The sequence below is a fragment of the Leopardus geoffroyi genome, chromosome E2, assembly GCF_018350155.1.
Source record: "Leopardus geoffroyi isolate Oge1 chromosome E2, O.geoffroyi_Oge1_pat1.0, whole genome shotgun sequence".
NCBI lineage: Eukaryota > Metazoa > Chordata > Mammalia > Carnivora > Felidae > Leopardus > Leopardus geoffroyi.
This window is the reverse complement of record NC_059335.1, coordinates 758,381-780,748: the sequence shown is the minus strand read 5'-3', so window position 1 is coordinate 780,748 and position 22,368 is coordinate 758,381. Positions and strand designations below refer to the sequence as shown.

The window sequence follows — 22,368 nt, the reverse complement described above, 5'->3', positions numbered from 1 at the left end:
TCAGGGACTTGCAGATTTTAACAGCCTTCCCAACTTCGCCCCTTCCCCTTTAAAAACGCCTACCTCTCTCGTGTCCTCCACACTGGCCTACTGTGGAGCCTCAGCGTGCTTGTTCCAGACCGCGGTGCTCTTTCGTTCTCCAGCAAACTCACTTTTGCCCGTCAAATAACTGGCAGATTATACTTCAAAGGACCCAAGCCCCCAGGCACTCCGGGACCCCTCCCTTTCTCCTGTCACCTGCAACACCCCAAATTTGCCTTGGCCCTTCTCAAACCCGGGGCCAAAATGCAACCGCTTCTCTGCCATCCACGGTGACCGTTCTGGCCCGTCAACGATCACATGCACTGGCGCAGGCACCCCCTCCTGCGCTCCCTGCCCCCTCTGCCCCCCACCCCTGCAATCTGTCCTCTCCGCAGCCAGATCGGGCCTATCTATTTACACCCGGGTTACACCGCCTGGCACACCGCCAGCATGGATGGACTGGTCAGGCAGCCAGGGGACAGGCCTCACGGGCGCCGCTGCACCTTGCGTTCGCTGAAACAACCGAGACCTGCCGGGCCCCGCTGGTGGCGCAGGCCCCCTGCAGCCCTGCACCAGCCGGCCCCTCCCCTGCAGCCCGTTCGTTCCCGCACCCCGTCACGCCGGCGCTCAGACGCGGGGACCCCGCCCGCGAGCGCCTCCCGGGCCCGGACACCGGGACCTGGGCCGCAGGGACGCGAGCAGGCGCCCCGCGCTCGGGCCTGGAGGGCCGGGGGGTGGGGGGGAGGGGAGGCTGGGAGGGCGGGCCGCGAGGGCCCGGGGGCCGCGCGTTTACCTCAGCCGGGTCCCTGGGCGCGGCCGTCGCCAACGGACTCTGTGGGCGGATCGGGAAATCAGGCCTGCATTCTCTGTCCCGACCCCGGCGCGGGGCAGACCGGGCGCGTCGTCGTGGAGCCATGGACCGCAGTGTCCGCGACAGGGACGTCGCCTCCTCTCCTGCTTTGTCCGTTTGTCACCTCGACCCGGAATCTGCACTCTCTAACCTCCCAGGGTAAACAAGCCTGACGCCAAAAGTCGTCCGCCGTGAAGAGGCCGGAAATCCCACCCCCACGCGCCACGCATGCTCACACATGCCTCGTCCTGCTCCGTCATTGGCTGCTGCCTGCGTCCTGTATCCCCACGCTTTTCCGGGTACCATAGATCTCAGAGTTACAGCGGCCCCCGAAGGGGCTTCTGCCCCAGGGACTTCCAGAGTTCGGCCAGCTGTCCCCGAGAGTTCCTGCAAAGTGCTGCTCCTACCAGAGGGAGCGGCTTTGTTGGTTTAAAGTCCAAAGCCTAAAACTAGTACTTTAGTTGCTCCCACTTCCTCTTCCTGAGGTAAATGACACATCATTCAAATGTGTCCAGCACTTAAGAAATCAAAGGAGGCCGTGCACTGCTGGAAAGATGTTGCTCTTCAAATGCTTGCAGCCTGAAGCGTTAGAGTCAGTTTTGCAATTGGTCAGGAACAATACAAGAGTCCTCGTTACCATAAAAATTCAGCCCAGTGCATTTTGAAGGTCTTCAGGATCAGTCACTCATTTGTGCATGGGCAGCATCACATCTAGCAAGTTGAGGGAAGCAACAAAGAGCTACAGAAAGGGTAAGGTTTTTTTTTTTTTTTTTCAACATTTATTTACTTTTTGGGACAGAGAGAGACAGAGCATGAATGAGGGAGGAACAGAGAGAGAGGGAGACACAGAATCGGAAACAGGCTCCAGGCTCTGAGCCATCAGCCCAGAGCCCGACGCGGGGCTCGAACTCACGGACCGCGAGATCGTGACCTGGCTGAAGTCGGACGTTTAACCGACTGCGCCACCCAGGGGCCCCAAGAAAGGGTAAGGTTTTTAAAGGTAGAACAAGAAGTTCATAAACAGAAAAAAGGATTATGTCAGGCGAGGTCACTTTGTTAGGGGACAAAAAGGTCTTATCAGCGGAATACCTCATCTTTGGGCGACGCAGAGGACCCATTCGTGTGGCCGATTACCCTTTTGGTGCTGACCACAAAATTCCTCACTGACCAGTGGAAACTAAATTTCTGGGTAGTGCTGAAGTTGTATGAGCTTAGGTATTGCGCCCTGCTTTGGTGACATGACCCAGCAGAAGTGACTCCATTTGGGGCCTGTGGTTCCTTTTGTCACACCCTATACAAGTCCGTGACAGGGATGGTAGGCCACCCTGAATTAGGTAAACTGACAACGTCAGCCTCTGGTTCCACACAAAACTTCATATGCCCATATCGTGATTGTTGTCCTATCTTTTTTTTTTTTTTGTTTTAATTTAATGTTTATTTACGTTTGAGAGAGAGCCAGAGTGTGAGTAGAGAAGGGGCAGAGAGATGGAGACACAGAATCCAAAGTAGGCTCCAGGCTCTGAGCTGTCAGCACAGAGCCTGACGTGGGGCTTGAACCCATGAACCGTGAGATCATGACCTGAGCCAAAGTTGGACCCCCAACCGACTGAGCCACACAGGCGCCCCGTGTCTTCCCATCTTTTGAGCCACATTTTTATCCATATCTTACTTACTCCACATTCCCAGATATACTCAGTTCCTGTCAGGAGTTTGACACCGATCCCAAACAGAGAGCAAGTTAACGGATGCTATATTTGGTACCAAACACGTTGCCATTTAGTTGGAGCGAGTGTGCAGAGGGAGAATCTGAACCCTGAAGTAAAGGATTATCTGAACCCAATGACCTCATCTCCTTGCTGGGAAGTGATTCTCATTTCTTCAGGCACTGGCAGTAGGAATTGAGTGTATCCTAGAAAATCAGATGTGAAATGCCCATTTCAGAAAGCAGTTCACAACGTTTATCTAGTGGTTTAAGACAGTGCCAGAAATACCTATGGGCAAACCAACATTCCACCTCCCTACACATCAGTAAAGAGTAAAAAACAGTTACAAACTAACAGAAATTTTAGAAGCAGGCTGTAAGTCTGAGAAAAGATAGAACCAAATGGAGCATGTGACTGTGCTAAACCAATACTCGCTTTTTGTGAGGGTTTTATCTCAAGAATGTGACGTTTTCATTCCTACAAGCATTGAACAATACTACTGTCCAGCTTAAAAATAAATAGCCAGTTACTTTACTAGCAAACTGAATTTATTCAGGAATGACAAAGGAATTTCAACTGAGGATAACCACACCATGGCGATCCACAGGCAAGGTAAGGTTCAAAAGACAGAGGGAAAGTCAGCATTTAAAAAAAAATAAAGGTCCAGAGCTACTTTCACAAATGTTTACTTATTTTTTAGAGAGGGAGAGCAAGTGGGAGAGGGGCGGGGGGCGGGGGGCGGGCACATTGGATCCAGAGCAGGCTCCTGGAGACACCAGATAGCCCAATGTGGGGCTTGAACTCATGAACCATAAAAAAATGGCCTGAGCTGAAGTTGGAAACTCAACCAAGTGAGCCACTTAGGCACCACAAAAGTCTGGGTTTAGTAGGTTTAAGGTGGAGATTGGGGAGAGTTGCTTTCAACAAAAGTTCACTGAAGAACAAGAGTTTGAGGTTGTGGCGGGTTTTCACTGGCTGCATGCCATGGTTAGTGTTTCCTTAATGGGGCAAGGAGAGATCATCCTTCTCTTTGTGAAAGGCAGGAGATTAATTTCCTACCGGGAATGTGTCCTCCCTTGTCAAGACAAAAGTTTTCTCCCCTCCTCCTGCTCTTTATGCATGCCATGTCTGCGTGAGAGGTCTCCCTCCAGGGCCTCCTGAATCCGTTCTAGTAAGATTTCATTTACTAATTTTCACACTAATTTGGAGACTTAAAGAGGACATTTAGGGTACCCAGAATAGTTAAAATGAGAGGTAAATTCAAATGTCATGTTTATTCACTGTTCTAAAAAATGTGCATTGAGCACATAATGTGTTTGCAAGAACTTTTGGTAGATGCATGGGAAAATTCAGTTACAAGAGAAGCAGTCCCGTCTTCATGTGCCTTTTATCGTGTTCAAGAAAAACACAGGAAACATGAAGCAGAATAGTAAGTCCTATTGTCCGTTAGAATGTGGCAGGTGTGATGGAAACAACAAGAGGTGATTTTGTGAGAAAAGGACGTTGGAGGGGCGCCTAGGTGCCTCAATGGTTTAAGTGTCCTACTTTGGCACAGGTCATAATCTCACAGTTCATGAGTTCGAGCCCTGTATCGGGCTCTGTGCTGACAACTCAGAGACGGGAGCTTGCTTCAGATTCTGTGTCTCCTTCTCTCTGCCCTTCTCATTCTCACACTCTGTCTCTCTTGCAATAAATAAATAATTAAAAAAAAAAAAAAGAAGAGGACATTTTATGTAATATTACACAGGGCTGTGTGGCAGCCCTCATTATTACGTGCACCATGAGTAAATGTGAGTCCTGTGGCTTTTTACTTTTATTAGTTTTGTTTAATAAAGTTAGGTACAGGGGCGCCTGGGTGGCGCAGTCGGTTAAGCGTCCGACTTCAGCCAGGTCACGATCTCGCGGTCCGTGAGTTCGAGCCCCGCGTAGGGCTCTGGGCTGATGGCTCAGAGCCTGGAGCCTGTTTCCGATTCTGTGTCTCCCTCTCTCTCTGCCCCTCCCCCATTCATGTTCTGTCTCTCTCTGTCCCAAAAATAAATAAACGTTGAAAAAAAAAATTAATAAAAAAAAAAAATAAATAAATAAAAAAATAAAGTGAGGTACATTAAAATTTAGAAGTGCCTGTTTGAGCAAACACCGAATCCAATCAGGCAGCCCCAAACCCAACTAGGGGAAAGGCTTTTGTAGAGCAAAATGAGAAGAAAAGGAAACACGTTACATGACTGGCTATAGCTTCAGAAACTATCTTATATGGGAAAGCCTAGTTGCCTGTCAGAGACAGGGTACGCTTGGGTTTTGAATTCTGACCCTTGAGGCATTTCCAAGAATTTGCTTGAAGTGAGGTGTAGGTGGCTAAGGCATTGGAGCCACCTGAGTCTAATGGCCTTCTTGTGGATGTACAGTTTCCAGCAAAAGAAACACGTTGGTGGGTGGCTTCAGTGTGTGGACTCCTTGGCATCGGAGCCCCTGGAACTCCATTCATTTAAGCCTTTAGATTGCTTGGCTCAATGCAGAGAAACTCAGGAGGTGTCCATTAGACATCTTTGGACTGGGGGAGGGGAGGAGCTAAGATACTGGCAGAGTAGGAGGATCCTAGGCTCATTTTTTCCCTTAAACACGACTAAATAACTATCCAATCACTCTGAATACCCATAAAATCAACCTGGGTTCAACAGAACAAACTGCACAACTAGAGGGAGAGAAGATGTCACATCAAGGGAAGCAGGAAGTGCAGAGATGGGGTTTGGGCAAGAAACAGATTGGGGGGCTGCAGAGGGCTGGGATCCCTGAGAGATGAGAGACAGAGAGAGACAGAGAGAGAGAGAGAGACAGAGAGAGGGAGGGAAGGAGGGAGGCAGGGAGGAGACCACAGGGGATTGCACTAGGAAAACACTTCCCCAAAGCCATTCGCTGGAGAAATGAGAGGGCCTGACACCTGGCAGCTTTTGCAACCAACAGGGCTCAGAGACTAGATTTTAAATGTTGGTGGGTTTCACTGGGATGCAGCCCTGAGCATCTGCCTTACTCCTCTAGAGAAGGCAGGCAAGCAACCTGGAGTCAGAAGGCACGATCTGAAGAACACCTACGGACCACAGGGCAGACACTGTTCACTCTTCTTGGAGTGCATCTGTGAGAAGTGGGCTAGCAGAGATGCCTCCCTGGGAACAAAAGAACCAGCTGCACCATTTCCCTCCCATGCCCCTTGGCATAGATGCAGAAGAGCTGCTGAGGGTGGCTCAAGCTGACACTGGCTGCCTAGCCTGCTTGCTCCAAGTCCCAAGGCCCGTGCTCTGGGGCAACCGCCCCTCTCGGTCAAACACGCATCAGCCTCAGGATGGAGAGACCCTATCCCAGGTAATCAGCACAGGCCCCTGCCACAGCATGTCCCTAAATTTTTGAGTTGTAAAAGTCAGCATACTGGGCCGGGATAGAGCCCAAAGCACTGCTCCTGGCAAGCAAACATCCCAGAGACCGACAGAGTGAAAACGGCTCTCTGTAAACTGCCTTGGATGCATGGGGGATTATTCACCCTTCTGGGAGCGCTTCCCTGAGAGCAGTAAGCATGGAGACCCCTCTCCAGGATCAAAGGGGTTGGCTGGTGCCATGTTCCTCCACTGCCCCTCAGCAAAATCCAGCTCCAGTAAACAGCACAGGGGAACACTGGTTTCCTAACCTGCATACACCAAGTCCCACCCACCTGCACTCTGCCAGCACTGCCTTTCTGGGCCACGTGGGCATAAGTCCCACAGCTGTGGGCCCATTTGAAAGATGACCAGCAGATGGGGCACCTGGGTGGCGCAGTCGGTTAAACGTCCGACTTCAGCCAGGTCATGATCTCGCGGTCCGTGAGTTCGAGCCCCGCGTTGGGCTCTGGGCTGATGGCCCAGAGCCTGGAGCCTGCTTCCGATACTGTGTCTCCCTCTCTCTCTGACCCTCCCCCGTTCATGCTCTGTCTCTCTCTGTCTCAAAAATAAATAAAAACGTTAATAAAAAAAAAAAATTAAAAAAAAAGAAAAAAGAAAGATCACCAGCAGAAAGCCACCCACACACCACATCTCCTGACCAGAGAGTTCTGCAAGGATTCAGTTCTAGTGGAAGTAGCATCAGGTCTCATTTAACAAGCAGGCCTGAGACACCTAGTTAAAATTTGCCACATTCAGGCCAAGGACCAAACAGTGCCCACTGTGGGCAAGGAGAACCTCTGCAAGCAACTGGCCCGAAGGATAGAGCAGCAAATCACACCCGTAGAGTACACACAGTACACACAACAGACACTCCCTGAAGCACCAGGCCATGGACACTATATGACTTCTCCTTAATAAAGCCATTACTCTCAGGAAAAGAAAATTTGATGGGCTTCTCTAATATACAGAAGAACACAGAGACCTAAACAAAATGCCCACAAGGAGGAATTCTTCCCTAAAGGAAGAACAAGACAAAATTACTGCCAGAGCGCCTCAGACGGTTGAGCATCCAATTCTTGATTTTTGGCTTAGTTCATGATCTCACGGATCATGAGATTGAGGCCCATATCGGGTTCTGTGATTAGGCAAGAAGCCTGCTTGGGATTTTCACTCTCCCTCTCTCTCAGCCATCTCCTGTCTCACTCTCTCATTCTCTAAAAATAAATACATACAATTCGAAACAACAACAACAACAACAACAACAACAGTAAAATCACAGCCAGAGATCTAATTAACACAGATCTAATTAATATACTCATGGAGAACTTAAAGCAATAATCTGAGGATACTTGCTGGGCTTGAGAAAAGAAGGGAAGACATCTGGGAGGTCTTTACCAGAGAAACAAAACAGTTAAAAAACAATCAGGCAGGAATGAAAAGTGCAATGACTGATATTTGAAACACATTGGATGTAATGACAAGGGTGGAAGAAGCAGAGGAACAAATAAGTCATATAGAGGATAGAATTAGGGAAAATAATGAAGCTGAACAAAAGAGAGAAAGAAGACAGAGGATCATGGGGATAGACTTAGGGAACTCGGTGATTCCATCAAACATAATAGCATTCGTATCATAGGAGTCCCAGAAGAATTGGAGAGGGAAAAGGGGATAGAAAGTTGATTTCAGGCCATTATAGCTGAAAACTTCCCTTATCTGAGAAAGTAAATAGACATCCAAATCCAGGAGGGAAAAAGAACTCCCAACAAAACCAACAAAAGCAAGGCCAGCACCATACATATTATAATTAAATTTGCAAAATATACTGCCAAATCAAAAATCCTAAAAGCACCAAGACAATAGAAGCCTCTAACTAACAAGGGAAGACCCATCAGAATAGCTGCAGATCTCTCCATAGAAACTTGGCAGGCCACAAGGGAGTGGCATGATGTATTCAACGTGCAGAATGGGAAAAGTATGCAGCCTAGAATAGTCTATGCAGCAAGAGTGTCGTTCAGAATGGAAGGAGAGATAAAGAGTTTCCCAAAAAACAAAAATGAAAGGGGCTCACGACCACTAAACCAGCCCTCCAAGAAATATTAAAGGGGACTCCTAGAGTGAGAAGGAAAGACCAAAAGTGATAGAGACTGGAAAGGAACAGAGAAAATCTCCATAAACAATGATAAAACGAGTCATAAAATGGAACTAAATTCATTTTCATCAATACTTACTCTTATCAGTTCAGGTCTTGATCTCTGCATTTGACTTTGAGCACTGCATTGGGCTCTGTGCTGGGTGTGTAGCTTACTTAAAAAGAAAACACTCTGGGAGTGCCTGAGTGGCTCAGGTAGATGAGTGACCAACTCTTGGTTTAGGCTCAGGTCATGATCTTATGGTTCATGAGTTCAAGCCCTGTATCAGGCTCTGTACTGACAGTGTGGACCCTGTCTCTGTCTCTGTCTCTCTCACTCTAACTCTCTCTCCCTCTCTCACTCTCTCTCTCACACTTCTCTCTCTCTGTCTCTCTCTCTCCCCTTATCTTTCTGCTCCTCCTGCATTCTCTGTCTCTCACTATCTCTCAAAATAAATAGATAAACTTAAAAAAATTATTCTGAATGTAAATGGACTAAACGTTCCATCAAAAGACATAGGGTGTTACAATCTCTAAAATACCAAGACTAATCCCCCCACCCAATAAACCAGCAAGAAAACAAGACCCTTCTCTATGCTGCCTCAAAAAGACTCGTTTAAGACCTAAGACACCTGCAGATTGAAAGTGAGGGGATGGAGAATCATCTATCATGCAAATAAACATCAGAAGAAAGCTGGAATAGCAAGACTCATATCAAACAAGATTTTATTTTATTTATTTATTTTTTTTAACTTTTATTTATTTTTGAGACAGAGAGAGACAGAGCATGAACAGGGGAAGGTCAGAGAGAGAGGGACACACAGAATCCGAAAGAGGCTCCAGGCTCTGAGCTGTCAGCACAGAGCCCGACGCGCGGGGCTTGAACTCACGGACCGTGAGATCATGACCTGAGCCGAAGTCGGACGCTTAACCGACTGAGCCACCCAGGCGCCCCTCAAACAAGATTTTAAACCAAAGACTATATAACAAGAATTGAACAGGACACTATATCATAATAAAAATAACAATCCAAAAATAACATCTAACAATTGTAAATACTTATGCCCTGAATATGAGAGCACCCAGATATATAAAACAATAAATAACAAACATAAAGGGAGCTACGATGGTGGAGTAACAGAAGGGCCTTCCCTATACAGTCCTCATCTCCTGAACACAGCTAGATAAATATCAAATCATTCTGAACACCCAGGAAAACGATCTGAAGAGAGACATGACAAACTGCACCACTAAAGAAAGAGACAAGAGGCCACACCGTGAAAGTTAAGGGAGGTGGAGATATGACTTGGGGGAGGAAAGGGCCGCGTGTGCTGCAGAACAGAGGGAGCCATGATCACAGAGAGATGACACACAAAGAGAAACGTAAAGGGAAAGGGGAAAGGGGAAAGTGAAGGGGAAGGGGAAGAGAAGTGAAAGGGGGAGGAGTAGGGAGAGAGAAAGGGAGAGAGAGAGAGAAGGAGAGAGAGAGAAGGCACAAAGAACCCAGGGGATTGCACAAGGAAAACACTTTCTAAAGCCATTCACAGAGAAAACAAGAAGAGCTGATTATCGTGAATTTTTAGAATGAGTGGAGCTCAGAGATCCTCATTTTGGCTGGTATGGATCCTGGTGGCTGTGTAGTGCTCATGTGGAAAGAGAGGGCAGGGCCCTGGAGCACACAGCATGATCTGAGCATCCCCTGGGGTGCACTGGGAGAGATGTTTTCCCCTTCTTGGAGTGCATCTGGCAGAGGAGACATTGTCTCTCACTGGTCCAAACATTTGGCAGGTGCCATTGCACACACCCACCTCTTAGCACAAGGGCAGAGACACCTGCTGAGGGCAGCTAACCTAGACGCCGGTTTTTGCTGCACTTTACCCCAAACTCCAAGCTCCTGTGCACTGGTGCAACTGCCTTTCTAGGACACACCTGCATCAGCACCAGCATGGCAAAACACACCCCCCACACCACTCCAGAGGACCGGTGTGGGTCTGCACCACGACAGGCCCCTAAACTTTGGAGTTTTAAAACTCAGCCAGCCTGCCTGGGATATAACACAGGTGCACTGCACTGCCAGATGGGCAGACAGCCCAGACACAGATGCCGTGAAGGCAGGGATCTGTGGGACACCTGGGCCACATGCAGGGAGATGATTCACTCATCTCTGAGGGTTTCCCAGACACCAGCCGGCATGAACTTCCCTCTCGGGAATGAGAAAGAGGGCTGGTGCCATTTTCATCGCCCACTCATCAGGATGGACTGACTTCAGTGAGCAGCACAGCGCAAACAGTGGAGTCCAGAACTGCTTACACCAAGCCCCACCAATCTGCACTCTGCCACTGCCTCTTTACTAGGGCAAGCGTGCCTGAGAACCAGAGCAGCATGGCCTTCCCACTGAAGACCAGCACAAACACCCCGCGCATACAAGACTACGGACCACAGAGTGCTACAAAGCTTCAGTTAACTGGAAATAGCATCAGGGCTCTTTCATCAAGCAGATGAGAGCACAGCTAGTTAAAACTTACCACACTCTAGACAAGGTGCAAACACTCCCCAGTGGTGAAATGGAGAAACTTTGCTGAAGAGTGACCTGAGGGAAACAGCAGCAAAAACACAGCAGCAGACTGCACACAGCATACACACAGCATATACCTGGCACCTGAAGCACCAAGGCTCTGGTCAGTATTATGACCTGTTTTTAACAAAGCCATTACTCTCAGAATCGGGGAACATAGCAGGCTTTCCTAACACAGAGAAGAAGACAGAGACCTAGACAAAATACAAGAGGGAGGAATTCATCGCAAAAGGAAGAGCAAGGAGAGGTCACAGATAGGGATTTAATCAAAAGAGGTATAGGTAATATGCCTGATATAGAACTTAAAGCAACAATCATAAGGATGCTACCTGGGCTTGAGAAACCGCAGAAGACAGCAGGGACTTCCCTACCACAGAAATAAAAGAACGAAACACTAGTCGGCCTGAAATAAAGAATGCCAAAACCGAGAAGTGAAACTGATGGATTGTAATGACAACAAGGATGGAAGAAGCCGTGGAATGAATGAGTGATATAGAAGATAAAATTATGGAAAATAATAAAGCTGAAAAGAAGAGGGAAAGAAAAATATTGGATCATGAACGTAGAACTAGGGAACTTAGCGACTCCACAAAATGTAGTAATACTCATATCATAGGAGTCCCAGAGAAAGAAGAGAGAGGAAAAGGGGGCAGGCTTATTTGAGGAAATTATAGCTGAAAACTTCCCTAATTCAGGGAAGGAAACAAACGTCCAAATCCAAGAAGCAGAGAGAACTCCCATCAAAATCAACAAAAGCAGTGGACTTCAAGCTGCATTACAAACCTGTAATCATCAAGACAGTATGGCACTGGCGTAAGAACACACACTCAGATCAGTGGGACAGAACAGAGAACCCAGAAATGGACACAGAAATTATGGCCAACTAATCTTTGGCAAACCAGGAAAGCATATCCAATGGAATAAAGACAGTCCCTTCAGCAAGTGGTGCTGGGAAAACCGGACAACGACATGCAGAGAAACGATTCTGGACCACTTTCTTACACCATACACAAAAATAAACTCAAAATGGATGAAAGACCTAAATGTAAGACAGGAAGCCATCAAAATCCTTGAGGACAAAGCAGGCAAAAACCTCTTTGATCTTGGCCACAGCAACTTCTTACTCAACGAGTCTCCAGAGGCAAGGGAAACAAAAGCAAAAATGAACTATTGAGACCTCATCGAAATAAAAAGCTTCTGCACAGCGAAGGAAACAATCGGCAAAACTAAAAGGCAACCAGTGGAATGGCAGAAGATATTTGCAAACGACATATCAGATAAAGGGTTACTATCCAAAATCTAAAAAGAACTTATCAAACTCAACACCCAAAAAACAAATAGTCCAGTAAAGAAATGGACAAAAGACATGAATAGACATTTCTCCAAAGAAGACCCATGAAAAAATGCTCAACATCACTCATTATCGGGGAAATACAAATCAAAATCACAATGAGATACCACCTCACACCTGACAGAAGGGCTAACATTAACAAACTCAGGCACAACAGATGTTGGCGAGGATGCTGAGAAAGAGGATCTCTTTTGCGCTGCTGGTGGGAATGCAAACGGGTGCAGCCACTCTGGAAAACAGTATGGAAGTTCCTAAAAAATTTGAAAATAAAACTACCCTACGACCCAGCAATTGCAGTACTAGGTATTTATCCGAGGGATGCAGGTATGCTGTTTCGAAGGGGCACATGCACCCCAATGTTTATAGCAGCACTATCAACAATAGCCAAAGTATGGAAAGAGCCCAAATGTCCATCGATGGATGAATGGATAAAGAAGATGTGGGGTGTGTATGTACACACACACACACACACACACACACACACACACACACTGGAGTATTACTCGGCAATCAAAAAGAATGAAATCTTGCCATCTTGTAACTACATGGATGGAACTGGAGGGTATTATGCTAAGCGAAATTAGTCAGAGAAAGACAAATATCATATGACGTCACTCCTATGAGGACTTTAAGACACAGAACAGATGAACACAAGGGAAGGGAATCAAAAATAATATAAAAACAGGGAGGGGGACAAATCATATGAGACTCTTAGATATGGAGAACAAACAGAGGGTTACTGGAGGGGTTGTGGGATGGGGAGTGGTCTACATGGGGAGGGATGTTAAGGAATCTACCCCGGAAATCACTATTGCACTATATGCTAACTAATTTGGATGTAAATTTAGAAAAAGAAAAGAAAATCAACAAAAGCAGGCCAACACCATGACATATCATAGTAAAATTTGCAAAATATAGACATAAGGAAAAAATTCTAAAAGGGAAAAGGGAAAAGAAATCCATAACCTACAAGGCAAGACAAATAAGGTTAGATCTTTCCACAAAGACCTGGCAGACCTGAAGGGAGTGGCATGAATCACTGTGCTGAATGGGAAAAATCTGCAGCCAAGAATGCTCTATCCAGCAAGACTGTCATTCAGAAGAGAAGGAAACATAAAGAGCTTCCCTGACAAACAAAAATTATGGAGTTTGTGACCACCAGATGAGATCTGCAAAGAATATTAAAGAGAACTCTTTGAGTGGGAAAGAAAGACTAAAGTGACAAAGATTAAACAGGAACAGAAAAAAATCTTCAGAAACAATGACTTAACAAGTGATACAGGGGCGCCTAGCTGGCTCAGTTGGTTAAGCGTCCTACTTGGCTCAGGTCACGATCTCATGGTTCATGGGTTTGAACCCCGTGTCGGGCTCTGTGCTGACAGCTCAGAGCCTGGAGCCTGATACGGATTCTGTGTCTCCCTCTCTCTCTCCCCCTCCCCTGCTTGTTCTCTCTCTCTCTCTCTCTCTCTCTCTCTCTCTCTAAGACAAATAAATATTAAAATTTTTTTTTAAAACAACAAGTGATACAATGGCACTAAATTCATAACTGTCAATAATAACTCTAATGTAAATGGACTAAATATTCCAATCAAAAGACTTAGGGTGTCAGAATGGATGAAGAAACAAGAGCCATCTACATCCTGTCTACAAGAGACTCACTTTATATTTTTTTATTTTTAAAAATTTTTAAATACTTATTTTTCAGAGAGAGACAGAGAGGGAGAGCTTGTGGGAGGGACAGACAGAGAGGGAGACACAAAATCCGAAGCAGGCTCCAGGCTCTGAGGTGTCAGCACACAGTTCAACACAGGGCTGGAACCCACAAACTGCAAGATCGTGACCTGAGCTGAAATTGGTCGCCTAACCAACTGAGCCGCCCAGGCCCCTCAGGAGACTCACTTTAGACCTAAAACACCTGCGGATTGAAAGTGAGGGGATGGAGAAACATTTATCTTCTTAATAGATGTCAAGGGAAAGCCAGAGTAGCCATGCTTATATCAGACAGACTAGCTTTAAACCAACGACTGTAACAAGAGTTAAGAATGGCCCTATATCATAATAAAGGGGTCTATTCGCCAAGAACTAACAATTGTAAATATTTATGCCCCCATCTTGGCGTTCCCAAAGATCTAAATCAATTAATAACAAACATAATGAAACTCATTGATAATAATACAATAAAAGTAGATGGCTTTAACACCCCATTGACAGCAATCCACAGATCATCCAAGCAGAAAATCAACAAGGAAACGATGGCTTTGAATGACACCCTGGACCAGATGCACGTAACAGATACAGTCACAACATTTCACCCTAAAGAAGCAGATACACATTCTTATCAAGGGCGCATGGGACATTCTCTAGAATATTATTACACAGTGGGTCACAATTCAGGCTTCAACAAGTACAAAAAGATTGAGATTACGTGATGCATATTTCCCACCATGACACTGTGAAACTTCAGGTCAGCCACAAGAAACAATTTGGAAACACCACAAATACGTGGAGACTAAAGTACATCCTACTAAAGTAGGAATGAGTCAACCAGGAAATGAAAGATAAAAAACTCATGGAAACAAATGAAAATGAAATGAAAATTAAAATATGATGGTACAAAACCTTTGGGATGCGGGGTGCCTGGGTAGCTCAGTCGGTTAGGCGTCTGACTTGGGCTCAGTCATCATCTCGTGGCTTGTGATTTCGAGCCCCGCGTCAGGATCTGTGCTGACAGCTCAGAGCTTGAAGCCTGCTTTGGATTCTGTGTCTCCTTCTCTCTCTGCCCTTCCCATCCCCCCCTCTCAAAAATAAATAAACATTAAGAAAAAAAGTTTTTTAAACTTTGGGATGCAGCAAAAGTGGTCCTAAGAGATAAGTATATGGCAATACAGGCCCACCTCAAAAAGAAGAAACGCAAACCTAACCTTATACCTAAAGCAGCTAGAAAAAGAAGAACAAATGAAGCCTAAAGCCAGCAGAAGGGAAATAATAAAGATTAGACCCGAAATAAGTGGCATAGAGACAAACAAGCAAACAAAAACAAAAATGAAAACAAAAATAGAAGAACAGATCAATGAAACCAGGAACTTCTTCTTTGAAAGACACAATAAAAGGGATAAACACCTAGTGAGACTTATGAAAAAGAAAAGAGAAAGCACTCAAATAAATTAAATCACAAATGGGAGAGGAGAGATCACAACCAACAGCCCAGAAATACAAATATAAGAGAATATTATGAAAAATAATATACCATCACACCAGGTAATCTTGAAGAAATGAAAAAAAAAAAAAAAAAAAACCTAGAAACATATGAACGACCAAAACTGAAACAGGAAAAAATAGAAAATTTGAACAGACTGATAACCAGCAAAGAAATTGCACCAGTAGTCAAAAATCTCCCAACAATAAATCTCTAGGGCCACATGGCTTCCCAAATTTTAAAGAAGAGTTAATACTTATTCTTTTCAAACTATTCCAAAAAATGGAAATGGAAGGAAAACTTCCAAACCAATTCTATGACACCAGAATTACCTTGATCTGAGAACCAGACAAAGACCACACTAGAAAAAATAATTACAGGCAATATCCCCGATTAACATGGATGAGAAATTTCTCAACAAAACAGTAGCAAATCAAATCAAACAGCATGTTAAAAGACTCATTCACCATGAACAGACGATTTATTCCAGGGTTGCAAAGGTGATTCAATATTCACAAATCAATCGATGTGATACACCACATTAACAACAACAACAACAGCAACAACAGCAACAACAACAACAACAACAAAGGATAAGAACAATAGGATCCTCTCAATACATGCAGAAAAAACACTCGACAAAGTACAGCATCCATGCTTGAGAAAAACCCTCTAAAGTACGAATAGAGGGAACATATCTCAACATCAAAAGGCCAAATATAAAAGAGCCAAGGCTAATATAATCTTCAATGGGGAAAAATGAGCTCTTCCTCTACAGTCAGGAACAAGACAGGGATGGCCACTCCCACCATTGTTATTTAGCATTGTACCAGAAGTCTTTGCTTCAGCAATCAGACAACAAAAAGAAATAAAAGGCACCCAAATTGGCAAGGAAGAAGTCAAATTTATACTAATTGCAGATGACATGATGCTCCATGTGGAAAACCTGAATGAGTCCACCAAAGAATTGCTAGAACTGATACCTGAATTCAGTAAAGTTCCAGGATACAAAAGCAATGTACAGAACTCTGTTCCATTTCTATATGCCAATAAAAAAACAGCTGAAAGAGAAATCAAGGAATCGATCTCTTTTACAATTGCCAACAAAAACCATAAGATACCTAGGAGTAAACCTAAACAAAGAGGTAAAAAAATCTGTACTCTGAAAACTATAGAGCACTTATGAAAGAAATTGAAGATGACACAAACAAATGGAAGCACATTATGTGTTCATGGGTTGGAAGAACAAATATTGTTAGAATGTCTATATTACCCAAAGCAATTTACACATTTAACGCAATCCCTATCAAAATACGACCAGCAGTTTTCACAGAGCTAGAACAAACAATGCAAAAATTTGTATGAAAACACAAAAGATCCCAAATGTCCAAAGCAATCCTAAAAAAGAAATTCAAAGCTGGAGGCATTACGATTCCAGAATTCAAGTTATATGACAAAGCGGTAGTGATCAACACAGTTGCACAAAAACAAGAAACATAGATCAATGGAACAGAGTAGAAAACCCGGAAATGAACCCACACCTATATGGTCAAATAATGCCCGACAAAGCAGGAAAGAATATCTAATAGAAAAAAGACAGTCTCTTCAACAAATGGTATTGGGAAAACTGGATAGCAACATGCAAAAGAATCAAACTGGACCACTTTCTCACACCATACACAAAAAGTAAATTCAAAATGGATGAAAGAAAGGTGCCTGGATGACTCAGTCAGTTAAGCGTCCAACTCTTGATTTTGGCTCAGATCACGATCTCACAGTTTGTGAGTTCAAGCCCCACGTCTGGCTCTGTAATGCCAGAATGAAGCCCACTTGGGATTCTCTCCTCCCTCCCTGTTATCCCCTCCCCCTCTCGTGTAGGCATGCACATGCATACTCTCCTTCTCTAAGTAAATAAAAATAAAAACATTTTTTTAGTGGACAAAAGCCCATAATGTGAGAGAAGAAACCATGAAAGCCTAGAAAACACAGGCAGGAACCTCTTTGATATTGGCCTTAACGAGTTCTTACTAGATATGTCTCCTGAAGCAAGGGAAATAAAGCTAAAAGGAAACTATTGGAATAGTTTATTGGCAAAGAAAACAACGAACAAAACTAAAAAGCAACCTACAGAACGGGAGAAGATATTTTCAAATGACATTTCTGAGAAAGGGTTAATATCCACAATTTATAAACAACTTGTAACATTCAACACCCAAAAAACAAATAATTTACTTAAGAAATGGGCAGAAGACACGAACAGACATGTTTCCAAAGAAGATATACACATGACTAACACACACATGAAAAGATACTCAACATCACTCATCATCAGGGAAATGCAAATCAAAACTACAATGAGATACCACGTCACACAACTCACAATGGCTACAGTTAACATCACAGGAAACAACAGATACTGGTGAGGATGCAGAGAGAGGGTAACCCTCTTATGTTGGTGGGAATGGAAACTGCTGCGGCCACTCCGGAAAACAGTATGGAGGTTCCTCAAAAAGTGAAAAATGCTAGTACCCTACAATCCAGTAATTGCACTACTAGGTACTGACCCAAAGGATACAAAAATATTGATGCAAAGGAATACACGCACCCCCGATGTTCATAGCAGCACTATCAACAATAGCAAAATTAGGGAAAGAGCCCAGATTTCCATCGACTGATGAATGGATAAAGATGTGGTAGGTGTATGAGTGTATATATGTATGTATGTGTGTGTGTATGTATGTGTGTATATACATATATATGTATATGTGTGTGTATATATGTATATGTACACATATATGTGTTTATGCATATATATATGTATGTGTGTGTGTGTACATATACATATACATATATATAATGGAATACTACTCAGCCACCAAAAAGAATGCAATCTTGCCTTTGCCACGACATGGATGGAGCCAGAGAGTATGATGCTAAGTGCAATGAGTCAGTCAGAGAAACACAAATCCCATAGGACTTCACTCATATGTGAAACTTAAGAAACAACACAAATGAACATGGGGGGGGAGGCAGTGAGGAGAGAGGCAAGCAAGAAATAGACTCTTGTTAGGTGCTTTTTGCTTTTTGTTTTTTTGGTTTTTTTGAGGGGGGGAGGAGGAGCAGAGAGAGAGGGCGACAGAATCCCAGGCAGGCTCTGTGTGTCAGTGAAGAGTCTGATCCGGGGATCGACCCACGAACTGTGAGACCAGAACATGAGCTGAAATCAAGTTCTGGATGCTTAACCAACTAAGCCACCCAGGCTCCCCAAGAAACAGATTCTTAACTATAGAGAACAAACGCAGGGTTACTTGAGGATAGGTGGGTGGGTGGGTGGGGGATGTGTTAACAGGTGATGGCTATCAAGGGGTGCACTTGTCGTGATGAGCACCAGTTGTTGTAAGTAATGTATCACTAAATTCTACACCTGAAACTAATACTGCACTGTATTTTAACTAGCTGGAATTTAAATAAATACTTGGAGGAAAAAAGTATTCTGCTGTCCTCTGAGTCTACAGAGCTACAGTCCGCAGGTACTGCAGCCTGGAGGGAGGGAGCCTGGCCCTCCCTAAATGCTTGTTCTCACAGTATCATCTCTGCACTGACCCTCTCCGTTAGCATCACCTACCAACTCACTAGAAATGCTCATTCTCAGCCTATACCTTAGACTGACTGACTCAGACACTTTCCAGGTGATTCCAAGAAGCAGTGCTTTTGTTTTGTTTTGTTTTGTTTTGAGGTTTATTTATTATTGAGAAAGAGAGTGTGAGTGGGGGAGAAGCAGAAGGTCCAAAGTGGGCTCTGCGCTGAGAGGGGAGAGCCCAATGCAGGCCTCAAACTCACAAACCATGAGATCATGACTTGAGCCTAAGTCAGATGCTCAACCAACTGAGCCATGCAGGCGCCACTAAAGAGCGGTGTTTTAAGAAGTCTCCGGGTGAAACAGACACAGAGTTAAGTATTCCCTCCACTTACTTGTTCCTGAAGACAGTAAACCCAATATGCTTGTGTTTAACATGAATCTTCTCTAAGGCTGCAGGATTTGAGAACCAAGCCTGCAAAATTTATCAGCACACAAATGTTTCCTTCGCTAAAAAGTAAGGTCTACAATAGCTGATTTTCTATTGTTTATTAATGGATTACTACTCCTTTATGAACATACAACGTGAAAAGCCTTCAATCACTCTCCCTCATACAGAAAAACGGTATTTGCATACCGTACTGGTATCCTATTACCGTACTGGTATCCAACTGCTTTGGCACTTGGATGCACATCTGTGTATCTATGTTCAAATACATTCCTACATTACCAAAACTCAAGTTCTGCTGCCCATTGCTCGAAAACCCAATACTCAAGAGACAAGTGTTCAATGGAAAGGAACAGGAGCTCATTCAGGCGGCTGGCCACCCGGGGAGAAGGCGGACTTTTGTACACAGGCCAACTCCCAGGTCTCTGCCTCCCTCCAGGGTTCTTAAGCAGTTTAGGGCAGTTAACCAGAAAAGGGAGCACAGCGGTCGGGAGCATCTCTTGACTACATGCAGACTCTTCTGGTGCTAGCTATGGATGTTATCACAGTGCTCAAAGGTTTTACAACAGGTTCTGGTTCCCCAGTGCCTAGGGGTTGTGCAAGAGGGTCTGCTTTGTGTTGTGGCATGCAGAACTGCTCCGCTCTTCCAGGAGAGAATGCCTGATCTACAGAGAAACATCCGCAGAGAAATCATGGGGACGAAGGATGCTTGGGAAACCTTCAAGATGACTGGATTGGCCATAGGGTTTGAGATGGCTGCACCCCTACATACTATTTTTGTTAGTAGTGAAAGAGGACCTCAGTTGCCTCTCTTTTGACTTCAAACTTTCTCGTTGGGTTCCTTCCAGCTTGTCTCTTGGCTAAGGAAGACCCTGGTGGCAAGTGTTCCCAGATGAGAACCAAAACGACCCCTTCAAGCAATAAAGAGTGCCCTGAACAACAAGACCCCACCCGTGAGTGACTCCATGACAATGATCTACTTGACTCACTGCCTCCCTGCATGTACCCACCCACCTTTGCTGACATTTTTCTTATATAAACCTAGAAGTGTTTTCACCACTTTGGAATCAGTCTTTGAGAGTTTAGTCCACTGTGTTCCCTATGTTAGCCTCCCTGAAAGAGATTCACCCCCAACTCGTTCCTCTGCCTTGGGATTTTGTCACCGCTGAGCAGCCAAACCTAGTCCACTTGGGACCCCCAGGCTTGGTGCTCTTACATCCCTGTACCCCACAGTACACAAACTCATAATTTGTTGACCAACCTGTGCCTGAAGTTTTTCCTTTACATAATCTTGGACAACCTAATCCAATGAGTTTAGCCCAGATGTCACACCCCGTCACCCCAAGGAGCTGCCAGAGTGGTCACAATTGTGCACGTGGAAAGGAATCAAGAACTCACCTGTGGACTGGGCTGTGTCCCTCAGGCGCCTCCCGGGTCAAGAATGGCCAGCGCTCGGGGCAATGCATTGTATTAAGGATCCACAGTGGGACCTTGAGCTCACAGGACATACGGGGACTCAACCCAGCAGGTCCTTCCAAAGTCACCTCCGGGGGGTGCCATTTTCCTCCCCTGTCCCTGTGCCACTCCTGACCTGCGACCCAGCAACTTTTTCTCCCTGCAGGCCCCTTCCTGGCTGATGCTCTGAGATGACACCACCGTCACGTGTGGGTCCGAGGAAAAAAGGTCTCAGCGGGTTCCTGCACTAAGGCCGCTGACCTCTCCTTCTGGGAGTGTCGCCCTCCTCTGCCTGCCCCACTGGCTCCCAGTCCTCCCTGGAGAGGGGGAAGCCAGAAATGGCCGCAGTGCCCCGGCCAGCAGTCTACCCCTGAGTGGGAGGGCTGGTAAGGCAACCTAGATTCAGGGTGAGATGCACCAAAGGCATTCATCTTTGGGGAATGCACTCAACTATTACAGAAAGAAAGAGTTACATCACATGGAGGTGATCACTAGAGGGTGAGAAATCCTTCCAAGGTACTGGATGGGATCCGAGGAAGCTTTCTGAACCCAGCGGGTTTGCCCAACAACCTGGTCACCACTAAGGTGAGGCCAGCCATATTTTCACTCACCCATCAGGGATTTAGGGAGGTCCCTCCCCTCTGGCCAATCAGGATTAACATCTTCTCCTGAGGCTTGTGCAGACCTGCAGCTGGCTCACAGCACCCCCACCTCCACCCCCACCCCAGCTCCTGTCCGCCTGGGATTGTAAAGTCTCCTGCACACGCCAAAGTTTAGTCTTCCACCAAACACCCAAGTGGGATTTTTCAGCGCCTTCTCCCAGCATATCCCGCTCTCATGATGGGAGAATTTACACTTTGGAAATTGGCAAGCACTACAAAGCAGGGCTGCAGTTTGGTATTTCTGAATGCCTGGATGTAAGAAAGTGAAGACATAATGGTAAGAATGCACACTAAACTTACACATGTATGGTGTTCTGGGCCGTCACGTGTGCAGGACACAAGAGCAGCTGAGGGAAAACAGTGAAGAAATAGCCTAACACTGTTACTATGACTGCATACAGCAAAATGTCACACCATTTAAGAATGAGGAAAATTCGAATACATACCATTGTTGTATGCGTTTCTTATTTGTAAATGAAAATGGAAATAGCCATAACTCATCGGAAAGATAATGGGCAAACGATATGAACAGAAATTGTACCAAAGGAGATAGACAGGTGGTAAATAAACACACGAAAAAACACTCAAAATCAACACCCCTAGGAAATGCAATGGCAGCAGCACTACACACTTATGACATGGGCTGACATTACAGACTGGCACTATCAAGTAGTGGCAGGGACTGGAGGCACTGGAACTCTCATACATGCTGGTGGGAATGCAGAACTGAAGTTTAGATCACATTTTGGCAGTGTCTTAAAAATATCAGTACTAACCTACCTGTGACGGGCATTGCGCTTTGAGTCACACCACAAGAGAAAGGAAAGCTCTATCCATATAGAGAACGGTAATGAAAATTTTTAGAGAGCACTTTGTTTACAAACGCCAAAACTCTAAGTAACCCAAATGGTCCAAACAGACTAAAGGGTAAATAGTGGTATACTTCCAGAGAAGAAATTAGTAGTATTGCCTGGAAGGGACATATACGCAAAATGACC

At 45.1% G+C, this 22,368-nt stretch overlaps 2 protein-coding genes across 2 annotated transcripts in view; both read right to left on the bottom strand.

Annotated features, from left to right (window-relative positions):
• The window catches only part of LOC123577858 (zinc finger protein 814-like), a 33,162-nt gene extending 32,225 nt beyond the window's left edge, over nucleotides 1–937 (bottom strand). Inside the window, exon 1 of the mRNA XM_045440166.1 lies at nucleotides 815–937. Coding sequence (XP_045296122.1) covers nucleotides 815–937 — 123 coding nt within the window. The remainder of the gene's footprint in view (nucleotides 1–814) is intronic.
• A 542-nt stretch (nucleotides 938–1,479) lies between these two features.
• LOC123577860 (zinc finger protein 256-like) overlaps nucleotides 1,480–22,368 on the bottom strand; it is a 33,896-nt gene continuing 13,007 nt past the window's right edge. The window contains exons 3-4 of the mRNA XM_045440172.1: nucleotides 2,702–2,780; nucleotides 1,480–1,582 (exon numbers count right to left, since the gene is read on the bottom strand). Of these exons, the coding sequence (XP_045296128.1) occupies nucleotides 1,549–1,582; nucleotides 2,702–2,780 (113 nt within the window). The 3' untranslated portion in view covers nucleotides 1,480–1,548. The remainder of the gene's footprint in view (nucleotides 1,583–2,701; nucleotides 2,781–22,368) is intronic.